At 43.7% G+C, this 18,148-nt stretch overlaps 1 protein-coding gene across 1 annotated transcript in view; it reads left to right on the top strand.

The window, feature by feature from the left end:
* Positions 1–18,148, top strand: part of GALNT17 (polypeptide N-acetylgalactosaminyltransferase 17) — a 465,458-nt gene that overhangs the window by 422,436 nt on the left and 24,874 nt on the right. The window contains exon 9 of the mRNA XM_056137608.1: positions 7,325–7,420. Coding sequence (XP_055993583.1) covers positions 7,325–7,420 — 96 coding nt within the window. The remainder of the gene's footprint in view (positions 1–7,324; positions 7,421–18,148) is intronic.

Genomic DNA, 18,148 nt, shown 5'->3' on the forward strand with positions numbered 1-18,148 from the left:
ATCCCTTGCTTTGTGATCATTCAGTATTTATCTTTTTTATCCAGACTCATTTCACATAGAACAATTCCTTCCAATTCCATCCAGGTTATGGCAAACTGCATGATATTATCTTGTCTCAAAGCTGAGTGGTATTTAATTTCATATGTAAATATCACAATTTCATTAACTATTCACCTGTTGCTGGGCATTAGGGTTATTTCTGAATCCTGGCTACTGTGAACAGTGCTGCTTCCAGTGAACATAGGTGTGGTAAAATCCTTTCATATGAATACTTTGGTGTTCTTTGGATTGATGTCCTGGTGGATCATTGAGTCACATGGAAGTTCTATTCTTAATGTCTCCTTGCCCTTTTCCATAAAGATTGCAGCAGAGAGAAATCCCACCTAAGTGAATGAGGGTTCATTTTATACCACACGTCCACCAATGATGGTTGTTCCCATTATTTTCAATATGGGCTGTTCTCACTAGTTTATACGGTGGTATGCCATTGGCATTTTATTTTCTTTTCCCTGATAACCCATGATAACAAACAATTTTTCACATATCTGTTGATCATCTTTATGACTTTGTTAAGAGAGTTGTTTGTGCTCCCTTCTGTTTTTGGATGACGTTATTGGTTTTCTTGTTTGTTATTTAATTTTGTGAATGCTGTATATATCTGGGAAATTGGCCCTTGGTCTCATGTGTGAATATTTTTTTACTGTTTTTCAGTATGGTGTCCCTAAGCTTAGGCCTCATTTCATAGACTGTGAAGAAGTTTTTGTTTTTAACATCATGGCATTTATTTCTGTGTCTATTTTCTTTACCAGCAGAGTCTTCTCACCGAAAACTCTTCTGCAACCAATACCATAAAAAGCTCTGTTTATGTTTTCCTCAGTGGATTTAAAAAATTCAGGGCGGATATGAGGTTTTTATTTTCATCTAACCTTTGTGCAGGGACAGTTCAATGGGTGTCTGTTTCACTGTTTAATTTTTTTGCATGAAGCTAGTCCATTTGAAGAGAATTTCCTTGCTGCACTTAAAATTTTTAGCCTCCTTGTTATAGATTAACTGTCCACATATCTGAGGGTTATCTCTAGGATTTCAGTTCTTTTCCATTGATTTGACGTTCTGTTTTTATTCCAGATCCATGTGGCTTTGGTTACTGTAGCTTTGCAATATAATTTCAAGTCAGGGAATGCTCCCATTTTTTTTTCAGGATTGTTTTGACCATTCTGCTAGTTTTATGGTTCCATGCAAATTTTAGAAATAATATTCATTATCTAATCTTGGACAATGCCATAGAAATTTTGAAGCTGTTACTATTGAATCTATGAGTTGCTTTTGGTAGTACTGCCATTTTTGGCAATATTTTTTGTTTGTTTGTTTGGGGTCACACCAGAAATGCTCAGGGGTTATTCCTGTCTCTGTACTCAGAAATTACTCTTGGCAGTGCTTGGAGGATCTTATGAAATTCTGGGGCTTGAACTCAGGCATGCAAGGCAAATTACCTACCTGATGTATTATCACTCCAGCCCCCATTTTTGGCAATAATGAAGCTTCCAATCCATGAACAAGAAATATGTTTCAATTCCCTTTAGTCTTTTTTATTTCTTTCAGAAGTGACTTAGGGTTTTAATTAAATAGCTATTTCACCTCTTTTGTTGATTTGATTCCTAGATACTTGAGATTTTTGGCGTGATCATTTAAAAATATTGTTCTTTCTCTTTTATATTGTTTCTTACATAAAATAATGCAACAGATTTCTGTGCATTGATTTTGTAGCCTGCTACTTTACCATATAGATTAACTTTTCAGGAATTTTTGTTGAGTCTTTAGGGTTTTCTATGTCCAGTATGATGATGTCACCTGTGAAGTATAGTAGTATAGCTTCTTCTTGGCAAATTTATATCACTTTTATTTCTATCTCATCTTATTACTGTGTCTAAGCCTTCTAGTATTTATGTTGAATACTAGCGGTGACTTTGGACATCCTTGTTTTTTGCCTGAGCTTAGAGAAAATGCTTTTCATTTTTTTCCATTATGTATGATGTTCTTTGTTGTTGTTGTTGCATTACCTTTACTTATACAAAGATAAATTCTTTCAATCACCATTTTCTTGAGGATTTTTTTAAAAAAATCACATATGGGTGTTGTGTCTTGTAGAATGACTCTGAATCTACAGAAACAATTATATTTTTTTATCTTCTTTTCATTAATGGGCTGAGTGATAGCACAGTGGTAGGATGTTTGCATTGTGTGCAGCCAGCCCGGCCGAGCCGGGTTCGATTCTTCCGCCCCTTTCAGAGAGCCTGGCAAGCTACCGAGAGTATCTCACCTGCACAGCAAAGCCTGGCAAGCTACCCATATTCAATATGCCAAAGACAGTAACGACGGGTCTCAAAATGGAGACGTTACTGGGCCTGCTCGAGCAAATCGATAAACAATGGGAGGACAGTGACAGTGACAGTCTTAATGTGGAGTATCATATCAAATTATTTGCTTATATCAAACCATTCTTGCAACCCTGGAACAAATCCCACATTATTAGAATGTTTGAACATTTTAATGTATTGTTGTATTCAATTTGTAGGATTTTACATTTTGCTATGTTCATCAGGTATATTGGTCTGAAGTTTTCTTATGTACTAATATCACTATTTGCTTTTGATGTAAAGGTAATGTTGGGCTCTTAAAATCTGTCTGGAAGGATTCCTGTTTATTCTACTTTATGGACGATCTTGAAAAGGATGGGTTGTAGATCTCCTATGAAGGTTTTGTAGCATTCACTATTGAGTCTTTCTGGTCCTCTGACTTTTGTTCTTGGGGAAATTTTATATTACTTTCTCAACTTCCTTAATTGAAACTGGTCTATTTAAATTGTCTATTTCCTGCTGGTTCAGTTTTAGAAGTTTTATTAGTCCAAAAATTTATGTTTTTCTACTTTTTTTCCCTTTTTAAGGGGTGGACAAAACCTAGCAGAACTAAGGGACTACTCCTGACTCTATGGTCAGAGTCCTTATCAACAGTGCTCAGGGAATCATGCAGAGTCAGATATGGAACCCAGGGCTTCAACATGCAAAGCAAGTGCTCCAACCCTTAGAGCCATCTCTCTGGCCTTTAGAAATTCACCTATTTCTTCTGGATTCTCTAATTTAGCAGCGTAGATTTGTTCACAATAATCTCTTGTGTTTGGGATGTTTATGTCATGAATCTTCCCCTTTAATTTCTGATCCAATTTATCAATAGTTTCTCTTTATTTCTCTGAGACTAGCTAAGGGTATGTAAATATTAATAATTCTTTTTTAAAACTCTAGCTCTTGGTTTTATTGATCTTTTGGTACTGAATTTTTGGTTTCCATGTTGTTAATTTCCACTATAAATTTTACTATGTCCCTCCATTTACTTTCCTTGGGCTCTTTTTATTCACTGAGGTATGAGGTTAGGTTGTTTATTAGTACATGCACGCTCTTGTATCCTGATCAATATGTGTTGCTATGAACCTCCCCCTTAATACAGCTTTTATTGTTTAGCTCCCAAGCATTTGAGTTCTTCCTGTCTTCTGCATGTGACTAGAGAATGGCTCATGTCTACAGGAGAAGAATGTGCATTCAGCTTTGGGGCCATGGACAGTCCTCTAGGTTGAACAGCTTTCTCTGTTCTATTTTTTAATTTTGAGGTTTGGGGCCACATCTGGCGATACTCAGGGTCTATTTTGGCTCTGTGTGTCCTGGCAGTACTCAGAGGACTGTACCCAGAGCTGGGAATTGAACCAGGATTGACCGATTCAAAGGCCCTACAACATTCTTTTCAACACTCAGCCTTCTGGTTCTTTTCACCAGGCCCAGTCCCTGGAGCCAAGGACAGGGGAAGAAGCAGAGCAAATACCTACCACATGGCAATTTAGATCTTCTGGGATTTGTGTGTGTGTGTGGGGGGGGGGGGGGGGTATATATGTGTGTGTGTGTGTGTGTGTGTGTGTGTGTGTGTGTGTGTGTGTTTGTTTGATTCTGGGGGTTTTGCTCTTGTCTTTTCTCAGTTTTTAGTTGGTTTGCTTGCCTTTAGGATTTTTAAGATCTTTCTACTTATATAAACTGTATTTTTAATTCTCCCTTATATTATGGTACTGTCTGCATTTTCCAAATGTAGATGCTTTCAAAACAAACATTTCCCACATGAGGGTCTAGTAAATAGGTTCACAAACTTATTTTTCCTGCTTCCCCCACCCCCTATTTCAGAAAAACAATTACTTAACTCCCCCTGGAAATCTCCCTTCTTTAAATGAACAAACAGAACACATCCCCCAGTGGGGTCTGAGGTTTGTTCCACGGGGTGCAGTATCACTCCCCTCAGAAACACTGTCACCAAGTATTCACACAGAGACCGAAAAGCCTTCATCTTGACCTTTCCTCCTGTCACATGCCTTTAAGAGTATCAGGATTATAAGCCCAAATTGTATCATGCTCTACTTCAATGATATCTGCTTTAAAAATGGGAAGGGTCTCCACAGCATTGTATGGGAACCCATGAACCACTCCTTCCCATCCTCAGCCAAGCAATGTGGGCCTGACAGGAGGGCCCAGCAATGCCTTGCACTGCTCAGGAGTCACCAAGGCTGCCCATGTGAGGCTCACACTCCAGCCCACCCATGTAAGGCATGCACTTCAGCCCACCCATGTAATACATGCATTTAGCTGGTCCATGTTAGGCCTACACTATCCCTCCCATGTAAGGCCCACACCCCAGCCCACCATGGAAGTCAGACACTCCAATCTATGCGTGTCAGCTCTTCATTTTAGCTCCCCCATATAAGGCCCACACTTCAGCTCACAGATATAAGGCATGTACTTGAACCTATCCATGTAAGTTGTGCACTCTGGGCCACACATGTAAAGCACACACTCCAGCCCACCCATGTAAGGCACACCGTCCAGCCCACACGTGTGAAGCATGCACTCCAGCCCACCCACCTCTGCTGCTCACTCCAGCCCTTTGAGCTATCTCCCCAAGCCCAAGAAAGCATTTGTAATTGGATTCAGTTTGGTGAGCATATTTCCCATTATACTGCAAATCCTCTTGGAAGGAGAGCATGTGGAGACCATATGTTCTGACTTATATGTATGACATGTTGCTTTTCCACATGGGAAAGAGCCTGAGTGCAAAGAAGCATTGGGCCACCAGCTTTGGTACTCAGAAATGGATACTCAGGGGGCTGTGGCCTGAGCTGCCCTGAGCCCGGGACACAGTGGTTTTAGAATCATTACTTCTGGGGGACACAGCACACTAACAGCATGCTTTACAACACACACGTGCAGCACCATGATGTAAAGCGCCAACCCCTGCAATCACCACCTGGGTGAAAAACAGAACATTGCAGCCTCACTTCCACCTCTCCTGTGTGACATGTAAGTCGGGAGTCGCCTCCCAGTACTGATAACCTTGGCCACGCAGAACAGTGAGCCTTTCTTCTCACTGTCCTGCTTAGTTCAGACCTGAACCGGCTCTTTGGTGTCTGTCTCTCTCCAGACTGTGGCCTCCACTGGCAGGGACAGTGCTGAGTTCATGCTTACTACACAGAGCACAGTTCTGGGTACTTACCAGACCCTCCATATATATGTGGTAAGCGACTCAGTTTTGATTGCATAAACATTTTAAAGAACATTTTAAAGCCTTACATTCTAAAATCGTTATATGGAACAAATATGTCATAACGCCATTAATAATTGTCCTTAATATATAAAACACTCTTAAAAATGTATAACAAAACTGCTCATAGTCCCAATGGGAAAATAAACTCATAATTCTCAAAACAGGAACTAATTGCTGCATATAAAGCATTCCAATTTACTATTAACTCTAAGTTTATAAAAACGTTATTGTTCTTCTCCTCTCAAAGGAATAGTCTTACAATTTCAATCACATATAATAGTTTTAATTTTATATTTATTTTTAAACTTCATTATGTGTCATGGAATTGTATTTTATCACGCTACTCATGTAGACTGGCAAGCTCCCCGTGATGTATTCGATATGCCAGACACAGTAACAACAAAGTCTCCAATGGAGACGTTACTGGGCCCGCTTGAGCAAATTGATGATCAACGGGAGGGCCTTTACTTTACTTTACTTACTTAATTACTCATGTAGACATAAGAAGGAATCAAGCAAAATATGTTGGAAAGGGGCTGGAGTGATAGCACAGCAGGTAGGGCATTTGCCTTGCACGTGACCGACCCGGGTTCAATTTTCAGCATCCCATATGGTTCCCTGAGAACCGCCAGGAGTAATTCCTCAGTGCAGAGCCAGGATTAACCCCTGTGCATCGCCAGGTATGACCCAAAAAGCAAAAATACATACATACTTGGAAAGTTATTACTCAAATCTCATCATTCAAAATTGAATTCTGCTGAATGACTTTGACTCAGAAGTTGTTTAGATTTTCCTGTGCAAGTTCTCATTGGCACTATTGGGAGTATTGGCAGCAAGGAATCTCCTAATGCATTCACAGTAAACTCAGGTTGTGGAAGTGGGCTTTGTGATGGTTTTCAATAGTGTAATGTTTTGAACTACTCGTGTATGTAGGGGTAACACTGCTCTCACCCCGTCCCCAAATCTGTGGTCTCTTGGGATTAAAAGACCCCCTACCTGGGGCTGGAGCAATAGCACAGTGGGTAGGGCGTTTGCCTTGCACGTGGCTGACCCGGGTTTGATTCCCAGCATCCCATATTATCCCCCGAGCACTGCCAGGGGTGATTCCTGAGTGCAAAGCCAGGAGTAAACCCTGAGCATTGCTGGTTGTGACCCAAAAAGCAAAAAAATAAATAAATAAATGACCCCCTACCACCACCATCTTTGTAGGATATTTCCCCCAAGCTTGTGCTTTTTCCATGAAGTTTTATTGAAGTATAGTTAACTTATAACATCAAATTTATAGTGTCCAAAGCACTAATTTGTTTTTGCAAGATGGTTACGTTCATGGTGAGCACTATAATCCCGTCGTGTCATATCATTACCATTTATTTTCACTGTTGTGAGAACATTCAAGATTGTGTCTGTTAACTAACTTTGCTGTGGTGGGGGACAGGGGTGGATGGATTGAGGGGTATGGGTAAAATGGCAGAGGGAAGCAGACCCTCTGGTGTGGGTGGGGTTTTGGAATGGTTTTTATAGTAAGAACAGCAGAAAAATTGCTCCTGTCAACTCTTAATCACTTTCTGCTATCCATGGGATCAGCAGCAGCATGTGACCTTCCCAGGGATATCCTGGTATCCTCCCACCATGAATCAGGTGTCCCAGCAACTCTAGTGAGCTCTGTGAGGGTGATGGTTGTTTTTCCTTCCCACAGCTTCGCAACAACAAGGCAAAGGATGTCTGCCTGGACCAAGGACCCCTGGAGAACCACACAGCAATCTTGTACCCGTGCCATGGCTGGGGACCCCAGGTAAATGCCCATCTTTGACCAGTAAGGGAACCAGCTCTTCTTGAGGACTCTGTAGAGAACTGATCATTGACATTGATGGTGACATAGTGGCTGTTTTCACTCATCCATTGGCTTGTTCACTCTGTCTGCATGCTGCCTGCGTCAGTCACAGTTGTGTAAGTAGTTGATAATAGGTGGTCCCTCTGCTGGGAGGTCACACTCAAAGGGCTGGAGGTGTATACAGGAGTCCTGGGTTCTTTCCTTGATACCACATAGTCCTAAAACTAGACACAGACCCCACGCAACCGAATTGGGAGTAATCTCTGAGCAATACTAGGTGTGACCCAAAACTCAAAAAAGAAAGAACGAGGCACATTCTTCATCTTGGGAGTTACCCCCATCTCAATCTTAATTGTGTAGTCCATTTCTTTTACTTTATGGCACTTTCTCCATCTTGGAGATTTGCAAAAATATCAACCTGAAATGTGTACTCTTGGCTCTCTCCCCTCTGGAGAAGTCTGTGTTCTACACATAACTCTCTCTTTATATTTCTCTAAATAAAACTACTTTAATTCACTCAGAAATAAAGAATAAATTAATAAGAAAGGAAATGCAAGGAAGGAAGGAAGGAAGGAGGGAGGGAGGGAGGGAGGGAAGGAGGGAGGAATGGAGGGAGGGAGGGAGGGAGGGAGGGAGGGAGGGAGGGAGGGAGGGAGGGAGGGAGAAAGATAAAGCAGTGGTTCCTGATTCCGGGTAGTTTGTTTTTGAAGGGCAGAGAGCAGTAAGGAGGTAGGAGCCACACTGCCTCTTAAGTGCAGAAAACGCAGCATAGTTCACAGTGCTGGATACTGAAAATGTAAGGTAACACACTTGGAAACTTAGAACACAGTAGAGAAGAAGTAAGAGCTGAGCCAACCAGCAAGAGAAGAGATGAAAATCTGGAGAAGTCTGACAAGCATGAGCCAAGGCACTGTTCTCATGCTTCTGTGTGCATCAGAATTTTCTAGAAGTCTTGTGAAAGCACCAACTACTGGTCTCCACCCTCAGAGTTTTTCAGTCTGAAGTTGGTGGGACCCAAGAATTTGCATTTCTTGTGACTTCCAGGTGCTGCTGCTGCTGAAAGTCTCTACAAATGCCCCAGAATCCCTAAATGCTCAGCACCATAGATGGTAGCGGGGAGTGTTCAGACGGGGTACAGCCAGCATGAAGGTGTGTAGTGCACACCCTGCCTAAATCTACTAGGAGTCTTCTCCCTACAGAAGCCCCCTGCTTCCTTCCTGCCCAGACAGGAGTCAGGCACATCCTACTCTCCTGCAGGGGCCTTGGCAATTCTCCCAGCCCAAAGGGTGGGCTACCCATGCAGTGGCCTCAGCCCAGTGCTGAGAACTTACTCCAGACACTTAGAGCCAGGACCAGCCTTCCCTGGCAGATAGCAGGATTGCTTTCACCAGTGTTATCTGCTTGCTGGCAGCACTTTCCCAAGTGAGCACCCCTGCCCACTGATTGTGAAATACTAACCAACTGGGCATTTTGCCCCTCCTAGAAAGTCACCTACACATGGGCCACAATGCTTGCCCCTGGCTGACTTTTGGAAATGGATCTGGTGTTGATTTTTGAGTGCCCCCATGTTTGAGTAGAGCGCACCCCACTTTTGCTCTCTATCTGCCACACACCCCTCTCTGGGTTCCTCCCCTCCTTCCCAAACCCACTCCCTCTGAACCCAAATTGACACTGGGAGTCTGACCCCACACTCAGGTGCCCTGGCATCTCTTTAAACTGCCTCATACAGTGACATGGGCAGGCAGGAGGAATCCAGGCTCCTGGAACAAGGCAACTCCCAGACGGAGAAAGTGGTGTTCCACGGACATTGTTAGCTTAATTAATGGGCTCTATGTTGTCATTTATTATCACGCAGCAATTAAGCAGAGATAAAATAGGCACCGAGGAGGGTAATTTCCTGTCTACAGCATGTGTTTGTCAACAAGATGGAAGCGATTCCCAGCCATTGAGAGCCCCTCTTGCTGGCAACTGTCTGTGCGTCAGGGAACTCTTGACTGGCAGGCTCTTGGCTAGCTACTCATTTGGGTTAAATAAGTAAAATCTGTTTCTTCGGTGAGCCCAAATGTACTCAAAAGTGGAATTACAAGACAGTAGCAACAGCCTTTGGCTTGAACCAGTTTAGAATGGGAGACCCACAGCATCCCCCTGACTCAGTTGTGTGGGTCCCAGGTGTGTGGTCCCCACACTAGAGCAGCTAAGTGATGCTATGGCTTCCCCTGCCAGCCCCTCCCTGCTGGCTCCTGCAGAACCACCTGGCCTCTCTACCTCTAGTGCAAAGTCCTAGTGGGGTGGGGGGGAGGGGGAGAGAGAGAGAGAGACAGAGAGAGAGAGAGAGAGAGAGAGAGAGAGAGAGAGAGAGAGAGAGAGAGTTCTCCCCCTGGGGGACACAGCCTCTTCCTGCATCCTTAGCTCCTCCCCTCTGGCATGTCCTGGCAGCACCGTGGACAGTTCCAAGCCCCTTCCATCAGGGCTCAGGCCAAAGAGGACTGGAGACTGGAAACTGAAACGCAAGCTCATTTCTGGTTTTAGTAACACACTTGATCCTGTAGGCTAGATCGTGACAGCTCCCCCACCCCTTACTAAGAAAACTGTGTCGTTAACTGATATTTCACAAATGCCACCCGGAACTCCTGGTCTTGCACTGTGGAATCTTGTCCTCCCAGGGGACCCCGTCACCCTGGGAACCCTGACGCCCTCAGTGAGGCACACAGTAGACCTAAAGCAAGTGTAGGCAGTGCTGGGTAAGTGGTATGTCCAAGCCAAGGGGGCGAGGTAGGGGTGGGTACACTTGGCCATAGGAACGACACACCTGGTTGAGGCAGGTGGTCTGGGCATCCACTGGGACCAAGCATGGAACCCACATGCCAGGATGCAGGGCTGGGCCCCAATCATCACTCAGAGGTGCCCCAGGACTAAGATTCATCTGAAAGCTTGTTGTCGGGTTAATGCTCAAGTTCATCCCCAGATTTGGCAAAGGCTCTGGGTTTCTGCATCTGCATCATTTCTGGGTTCCTGCCTCCATCCCCATCCTCAGTGAGCAAGGAGACGCAGTTCTGGCCGGGTGATTGGTATGGATGGCCTCTGCCAGCACCTGTACCCAGCACTTCCCTCTTTCTATCTAGAACCCTATTCGGGGTTCACGTTACTGGAATCTTTTTTTCACTTTTTAGGTAAATTTCACTCTTTTCAGTGTATAGTTTTGACAAAATACCCCATCCATTAACCATACCACACAAAAAGAAGTGGAGCAATTCTGTCTCCCAAAGCATGCCCTGATCTCCTGAGGCTTTTGGACACTTCAACCTTGAGGACCAGCTCAGAGGGGAATGTTTGTGGGACCCCTCCCCACCCCGCTCAGGGCTTCAGAGGAAGTGAGTAGCCAGTGTCCCCATCCTGCATGAACAGGGCCCCATCTATTTCCCATAATCCAGAATTCAGAAAACTCGTCTGAAATCGCAGTCACTGACAGGGTTGTAAGACCACATGTGCCGGGGGGACATTGGTCCAGGTCTGACTCTGTGCCCAGGACCTTTCTGATTCCTCAGGTTCTGGCAGCCTCGCCTCTGTCTGTCCTGGCTTTGAATTCCTTGCCTCTTCCTCCCCCTGCTCTCTGAACCACACACACTCCTTCCCCAGTGAATTCATCACCGGCATGACATGAGAATGCCTTTATCCCACAATTAAATTTAATCTGATCGTGGATTTATTCTTTGATGGCTTCATTTTCACAGCCATGCATCATCCACATGCCTTGTCATCATGATGCATGGCGCCAGGGAGACCCTGAACCCACTGCAGTGACAGGCCCCTCCAGCGTGTGGCAGGCACAGAGACGCAGCCACTGGGGGTTTCCACAGCCTCTGGCTTCTACATTGAGTTGAGGGGCATTGGGGACCAGGAAGGGGGTTCTGGGAGCATAATGGAGTTAATACCCAGGGAGGGATGACTGTGCCTCAGAAAATGGCCTGTGATTCAGGAGCAGAAAGTGAGCTGTGACCCAAAAGGAGAGAGAGAACAAAAGGGAATGCCCTGCCACAGAGGCAGGGTGGGATGGGGGGATGGGGGGTGGGAGGGATGCTGGGATCAGTGGTGGTGGAGAATGGGCACTGGTGGAGGGATGGGTACTCTATCTTTGTATAACTGAAACCCAAGCACAAAAATTTGTATGTCTACAACTGTGCCAATGGTGTTTCTCTAATAAAAAATTTTTAAAAAAAGAAAGAAAGTGAGCTGTGACTCAGAAACAGGTTTCTGATCCGATCTGAAGTAGACACTCTCCTTCTGCAAAAGCCCAGATCCTGAGCGTGCAGGGAGCAGCAGCCTGATTACTGCAGGGGGATGGGTGCCAGAGGTGTGAGGGCAGGGAGTTTGGGTGCAAGAGACACCTGACACCCAGGTGAGAGGCAGTAAGCAGGGCAGGAGGGCACAGACAAGGGCTAAGTGTCCATGGACTAGGAAGGATGATTGACCATTAAGCCTTTTGAGTTCTGATGCTACGCTTTAACAACCGGGGATCTGAAATAAGTTTAAAATACTATAGAAATTAAATGAGCATGTCCAAATGTGGAGTAACACGATTTCATTATAACCCAGTTGTGGAATTTAGTACATTTCAAGCAGAGCACATCGCAGTACTATAAGTAGACAAATACTTGAAATCATAACAGTATTTTGAAGATGATAGCTGCATTTTGAAGATTGTAACACCACCATGAAGGTGTCCATGACCCCCCAGCCTCTGCTGCCTGTGGCCACTGCTTGTCTCTGCACAGCAGCGTTTACGACTTGCCCTGGGGTTGCAGTGTGACACTTTGTGATTCATGTCACCTCCTTCCAGAATAAGAGTCTTTGGGGAGGACTTTGCTGACTCATCTCTCAGAATAGTCACAGCATTTCTGATTTTATTATTCAGGGCTAATTCGTTCCTGTCCCCACCTCCAACCCCCACTTCCATGCCACCCACTGGGTGACATACTTTCCCGGAAGCTTCGGGAATCTGAGCCTCTTCGATGCTTTGCTCCCCTCCTTTAGTTCCAGTCCTGATCCCTCTTTCTGTCTAGCCCTGACAGGCAGGCCTCGCCACTTGCAACGAGAACAGGTGCCTAATGCCTCAGTAAGCAGCATCAGTCAGAATCCAAGTATTTAATTTTGTTGATGGGCTGGAGCAACAGCACATCAGGTAGGGCATTCACCTTGCACACAGCCAACATGGCTGACCCGAGTTCAATTCCTCCACCCCTCTCGGAGAGCCTGGCAAGCTGCCGAGAGTATCTCTTCCGCATGGCAAAACCTGGCAAGCTACCCGTGACGTATTCGATATGCCAAACACAGTAACAAGTCTCACAATGTTACTGGGCCCGCTCGAGCAAATCGATGAACAACGGGAGGAGCATGAACATGAATTTTGTTGTTGCTGTTAGTTTGGGGCCACACACAGCAGTGCTCAGGAATCACTCCTGGCAGTGCTCAGGAGCACCATATGGACTAACAGGGATCTAACCCTGGTCCACCATGTGCAAGGCAGTAAATACCTTACTGGCAGTGCTATCTCTCCAGCTCTGTCAGCACCTGCATATATGGTCTTGCTTCAGGAGAACTCCAGGTGATGGAGGATGGGCCAGAATGGGTTGGGGAACTCTTCTTCCCAGAAAATCAGAATTGCAATCATACTTTGTTTTCTAAGAGGATATTCTTAGTTAAAAGTATTACATTTCCTTAGAAGATGATTTTTCTGCAGACACCAACATGGATTCCCGAAAGCTTTTGTAGTAATATTAGGAACTCAGACTAACAATAGGGCAATTGCCAAGTTCTTGGCTAAATACCTGTACTGCCCAGAGGTATTATATTCAAAGAAAGCCACTGCTTACAGTTTTTCTTTTTTTTACTAAAGATGCAAGAGCCGTAAGTAAGCTTGAAAAAGATAAATCTAAGTCATCTATAATCCTCCCCCTCTTACATGATCATTTCTGAAGTATGCTTTTAGTGTTCCACAGCAGCACCCCCCCACACACACACACACAAAGAAATATGTGAATTCTTAGGTGATTTTGAAATGACAAAATTATAGAGTCAACTTCTGCTTCTGAAGAGAAGGAAGATGCTCTGACCAGAATTAAAGCATCTTGGGCCCCAGGTGCTCCCCTGCCAACCAAGCTGGGCTCATAGACAGCCTATTCCCTGGTCATATAGGTTAGGGAGTTTGTTTCACCTGGAACAGTGATGTCTGATGAATATTTGAAAGTAATCAGGTCTAGGAAGATGGAAAACCAGAACTAAGGGTCTGAAGAGCTGTGAGTGATTGCAGTTAAGTTCATTGGTTTGAGTTCTCAGAAGTGGGGGCCTTGTACTGAAGGAGATCCGCGGAGGACCAGAAGCTGATAAGAGGATGAGCTGGATTGTTCACACTGGCTCTGGTGCCAGGGGTTATGAGGAGAAGTGTGATTCTGATGAGTTGCTGGTATTCCCATGTCAGGGTGCTGTGTCCAGACTGATGCTGGTTCCTGAGAACTGTCACGGCCTTCACTCTCTAGAGATCAGGTGGTGCCTGCCTCAGTGCCTTCCCGGGGCCTGCTTAGAGCTTCCTCCTGCATTTCCAAGTACTTCTCTCTATCACTCGCCTCCCTGGTTCTGCCTGCAGGACAGTTCCTGACTGTTAAATTCTTGTAGGATCTGTGTCTGTCACATACACATACAGAGAGAGAAAGAGAGAGAGGAGAAGGGAGGGAGGAAGGAAGGAAGGAAGGAAGGAAGGAAGAAAGAAAGAAAGAAAGAAAGAAAGAAAGAAAGAAAGAAAGAAAGATAAGGAGATCTATCAACTAAAAATTGAAAAATTCCTGGAGTGGTTTGCTTGGAGTCTTGCTCTGCACGCAAAGACAGAGACCAGAGACTCTTATCGGTTTTTTCCTACCTCTGAACTGATGTAGCTCAGACTCAGTTTCCCCTATTAAAGTGGTTATTTTGGCCATGAAAGAAAAAGAGTCTTCAACTTGGGGGCATATGGGCAGCTGGAGGTACACAGCACCCCAGATCACAGCATGCTCTTGGAGAAGAGACACCTGTAAAGGTGAGTCAGGAGCTTGTCAGAGTCACACGTGCTGAGAGTGACTTAGGTTCCCTTTTTCTGACCAAGATGGAAACCAGGAAATTACACATCACACACATTCTGTGCCAGTGTTAATTCTCCCAAGCTGAGCCCAAGTGGGTGGCCATTTCATGTGCTCTTGTGTTGAATTTTCCTATGTTTCCCATAGCACAGAATCTTACGGAGAAATATGTATCACAACATGGAATTATGTGTGAGAGAGAAGTCTCTGGGAACTGGGAGTAGAGGGACATTATTTGGGCCACCAGAAAGTGTGCTCGCTGTTTTAATCATATCTCTCTGAACAAGCAGAGTGTACTTAGGAGGCAGGGATTATATCCCTGCTTTACAGACTAGGGATTGAGGTTTGTTGAGAGCAAATGATAGCCCCAAATCTCTAGCCATGATAACTTCAAGTTTCCAAACTTGAATGTTAGATTCTGAGCATTCAATAAGCCCAGCTCAAGAGGTTTCTTAAGAGTCCTCTCCAATGTGAGTTCGACCAGTGTCAGTAGCTTTGAATGCTGTTTGTGTGCACTTGAGGGATGTTGCTTATCAGAGTCTTGTGGGATTTCCCAAAACTTCATCAATTGGGATGGATTGGAGATCACAGCCTGATGTTACCCTGCTGTGTCTTGCCCCAGAGTGAACTCCTTCACTCTGTGACCCCAGTGTTTCCTGGATCATTTGAAGACAGATGCCTTTGTATGCTGTAAGGATGCTAACAGCCCTTTACAGTAGGTTATTTGTGGATTGCTCTTTGAATTTGCAGGTCTACATTTCTCTTGGGCTATCTCAGTCACCATTGTGACTCATGAGGGAGCCACATGCTTCACACCCAGGTCCATGCTCACTAGAACCTTTGGAAGGACCCCAAATCAGTCTCTGCTTTTTTTAAGGTGAAAGTAAACATCATATTACTTCATAGAGGATTGTGCCCATTCATGGCCAGTAACAAGTTCTGACTCTAAGTCCATTGCAAAGAACTCGGGGGAAAACATGCCCTCATTGGTGACAGTTGGACCTTACGAAAACTTATTTTACCAAGAAATGATTTGGTTTTCACACAAGATGCTACTTCTGAGTCAATAAACATTTTTAAAATAGCATATCCTGACACAATCTGTGAACAGTTAGCTAATAAGCACACTTAGCCTCCTCTTAGAAGCTTTCAAAAGGGAGATGAAGCTAGTGATTCTTAGGTAGAGCAGAGGCCGCTCTGAAAAGAACAAAGACAATTTCAGTAGCCATGATTTTAACATACTCCTAAATGAAAGGGCAAAGTACAAAGAAGAATGGACTGATAATCCTTCATTTAAGACACATGACAGTCTAGAAATAAAAAACCGGTGTCTGCTCATCTGCGCACAAGACGCAGGAAGGACCAGGCAGGTGTGATGAGAGTGCTTTCCTGAGGAGGGCAGAGGGATGTGGAAATAGGAGCAGGAGGGAAGTGATGCCTCTATAAAAGCACTGACTTGGAACTGGGAGTGTTTGAAATGGCAAAAAGGATTAGCAATTCAATTCAACTAGAATGTGGAGGAGAGGACCCCAAAATGGAATGTGAGCAATAGGAAAGCCACCAGACTGTATTCAAAATGAACAGCAGGGGAGGCTGGAGCGATAGTACAGCAGGTAGGAAGTTTGCCTTGCAGGCGGCTGACCCAGGTTCAATTCCCAGCATTTTATATGGTCCTCCGAGCAACGCCAGAAGTAATACTTGAGTGCATGAGCCAGGAGTAACCCCTGTGCATTGCCGGTGTGACTCAAAAAGCAAAAACAAACAAACAAACAAGATGAGCAGCAGGGCCACATTAAGGGATAGACCCCAGGAAAAGCTGGGGGATGAAGTTGTCGACAACTAGAACCGGCTATTATAAGGTTAATGATAGAAAGGACCATTGCCGATATTACTGTCTCCAAGCAAGCTATATTTTCACTGAGGCCTGAGTTAACAATTCTGCAATGATGCTAAGTATTTGAAGGTTTTTTACTTGACCTACAAGTAGGTCTGTGAAGTGTGGATAATCAAAACCAGAATCCTGGCTGTCAGAGAAAGAAGTACCATCACAATATACTATGGATGGTACGTTAGTTGTGAGGGGCCAGAATCAATTGATCTTAAATGTATAGGTGTGTATACATACATTTAATATATACATAAAATGATGTAGAAATACCTGTATTATCAATTTGTAAAATACATATAGAAACAGTAGTGTGTCTATGCATGAGCTCAGGGAATTCATAAACTCGAAACTCAACTTTACAAGAAGTACTGAAGGAGCTCCATTAAGACAAGACAAATCTCATAAGCATACCAAACTTCTAGAAAAAGAAGGCAGTAAACTCCATGATAATAATCTCAGTCCAAGTCAATGCCCTTAATGTACTAATTAAGAGACACAGAGAGGCAGGGTGAATTAGAAAATTGAATCCAACCTTCTGTTGCCTGCAAGAAACACATTTGAATAGTAAGGACAAACACAGACTCAAAGTCAAAGGTTGGAAGACAATATTACAAGCAAACAATTCCCACAAAAAGGTCAGGGTGGCCATATTTGTATCAGACAACATCGGCTTCAGGATTTAAAAGGTTGTGAGACAGAGAGGGTCTCTCTCTCTCTCTCTCTCTCTCTCTCTCTATATATATATATATATATATATATATATATATATATCAGGAAGAACTCACACACCTAAACACATATGCAATGAATGAGGGGCCAGAAAAATTCTTTGAACTGCTTATAGACATAAAGGAAGACATTGATAACAACACAATAGTAGTTGGAGACTTCAACATCACTGTGTCACTTCTTGATAGATCAATAGACTAAAATTCAACAAGGAAATATTGGCTTTGAAGTAATAGATAAGGGAGGGTTTTAGTAAATACCTATAGAACTTTTTAACTCCTCAAATGTCAAATACACATTTTTCCTCCTCCAATGTACATGGAATAGTCTCCAAGACCACATGCTGGGCCATAAAACCTACCTCCATAAAGTGAAGTGGATAAAAATCATATCAACTACCTTCTCAGACCATGATGCACTGAAAATAGTTTATGACAAAAAAATACAGAAATAATTCAAAGACATGGAAATTAAACAGCCCACTACTGAACAACGAGTGTGTCAAAGAGGAAATCAAAAGACTCCAGGAAACAAAAGAGAATGAAGGCATGAACTACTAGAGCTTGTGGGATACAGAAAAGTGGTGTTAAGAGGAAAGTTAATAGCCATGCAAGCATTCACCAGAAGAAAGAAAGGGCCCACATAAATAGCCTTACTGCACAGCTTATGAAACTGGAAAATGATCCACACCAGGGGCCCAAAACAGGAAGGAAATAATAAAACTTAGAGCAGAAGTTAATCAATTGGAATCTTTAATAGTTCAAAAGATTAATAAAGTCAAGAGCTGGTTCTTTGAAAAAAATAAAAAAGATAGATAAGCCACTAGAGAGAGTCACGAAGAAAGAGAAAGAGAGATTTTAAAAAATCCTAATTAACCAAAACAAAATGAAAGTGAGACATCACAATAGATAAAACAAATTCAAGGGATCATCAAGGATTGCTTTGAAAACCTAACTGCCATAAAAT

Source organism: Sorex fumeus, unplaced genomic scaffold (assembly GCF_029834395.1).
Source record: "Sorex fumeus unplaced genomic scaffold, SorFum_2.1 ptg000126l, whole genome shotgun sequence".
NCBI classification, from domain to species: Eukaryota; Metazoa; Chordata; class Mammalia; order Eulipotyphla; family Soricidae; genus Sorex; species Sorex fumeus.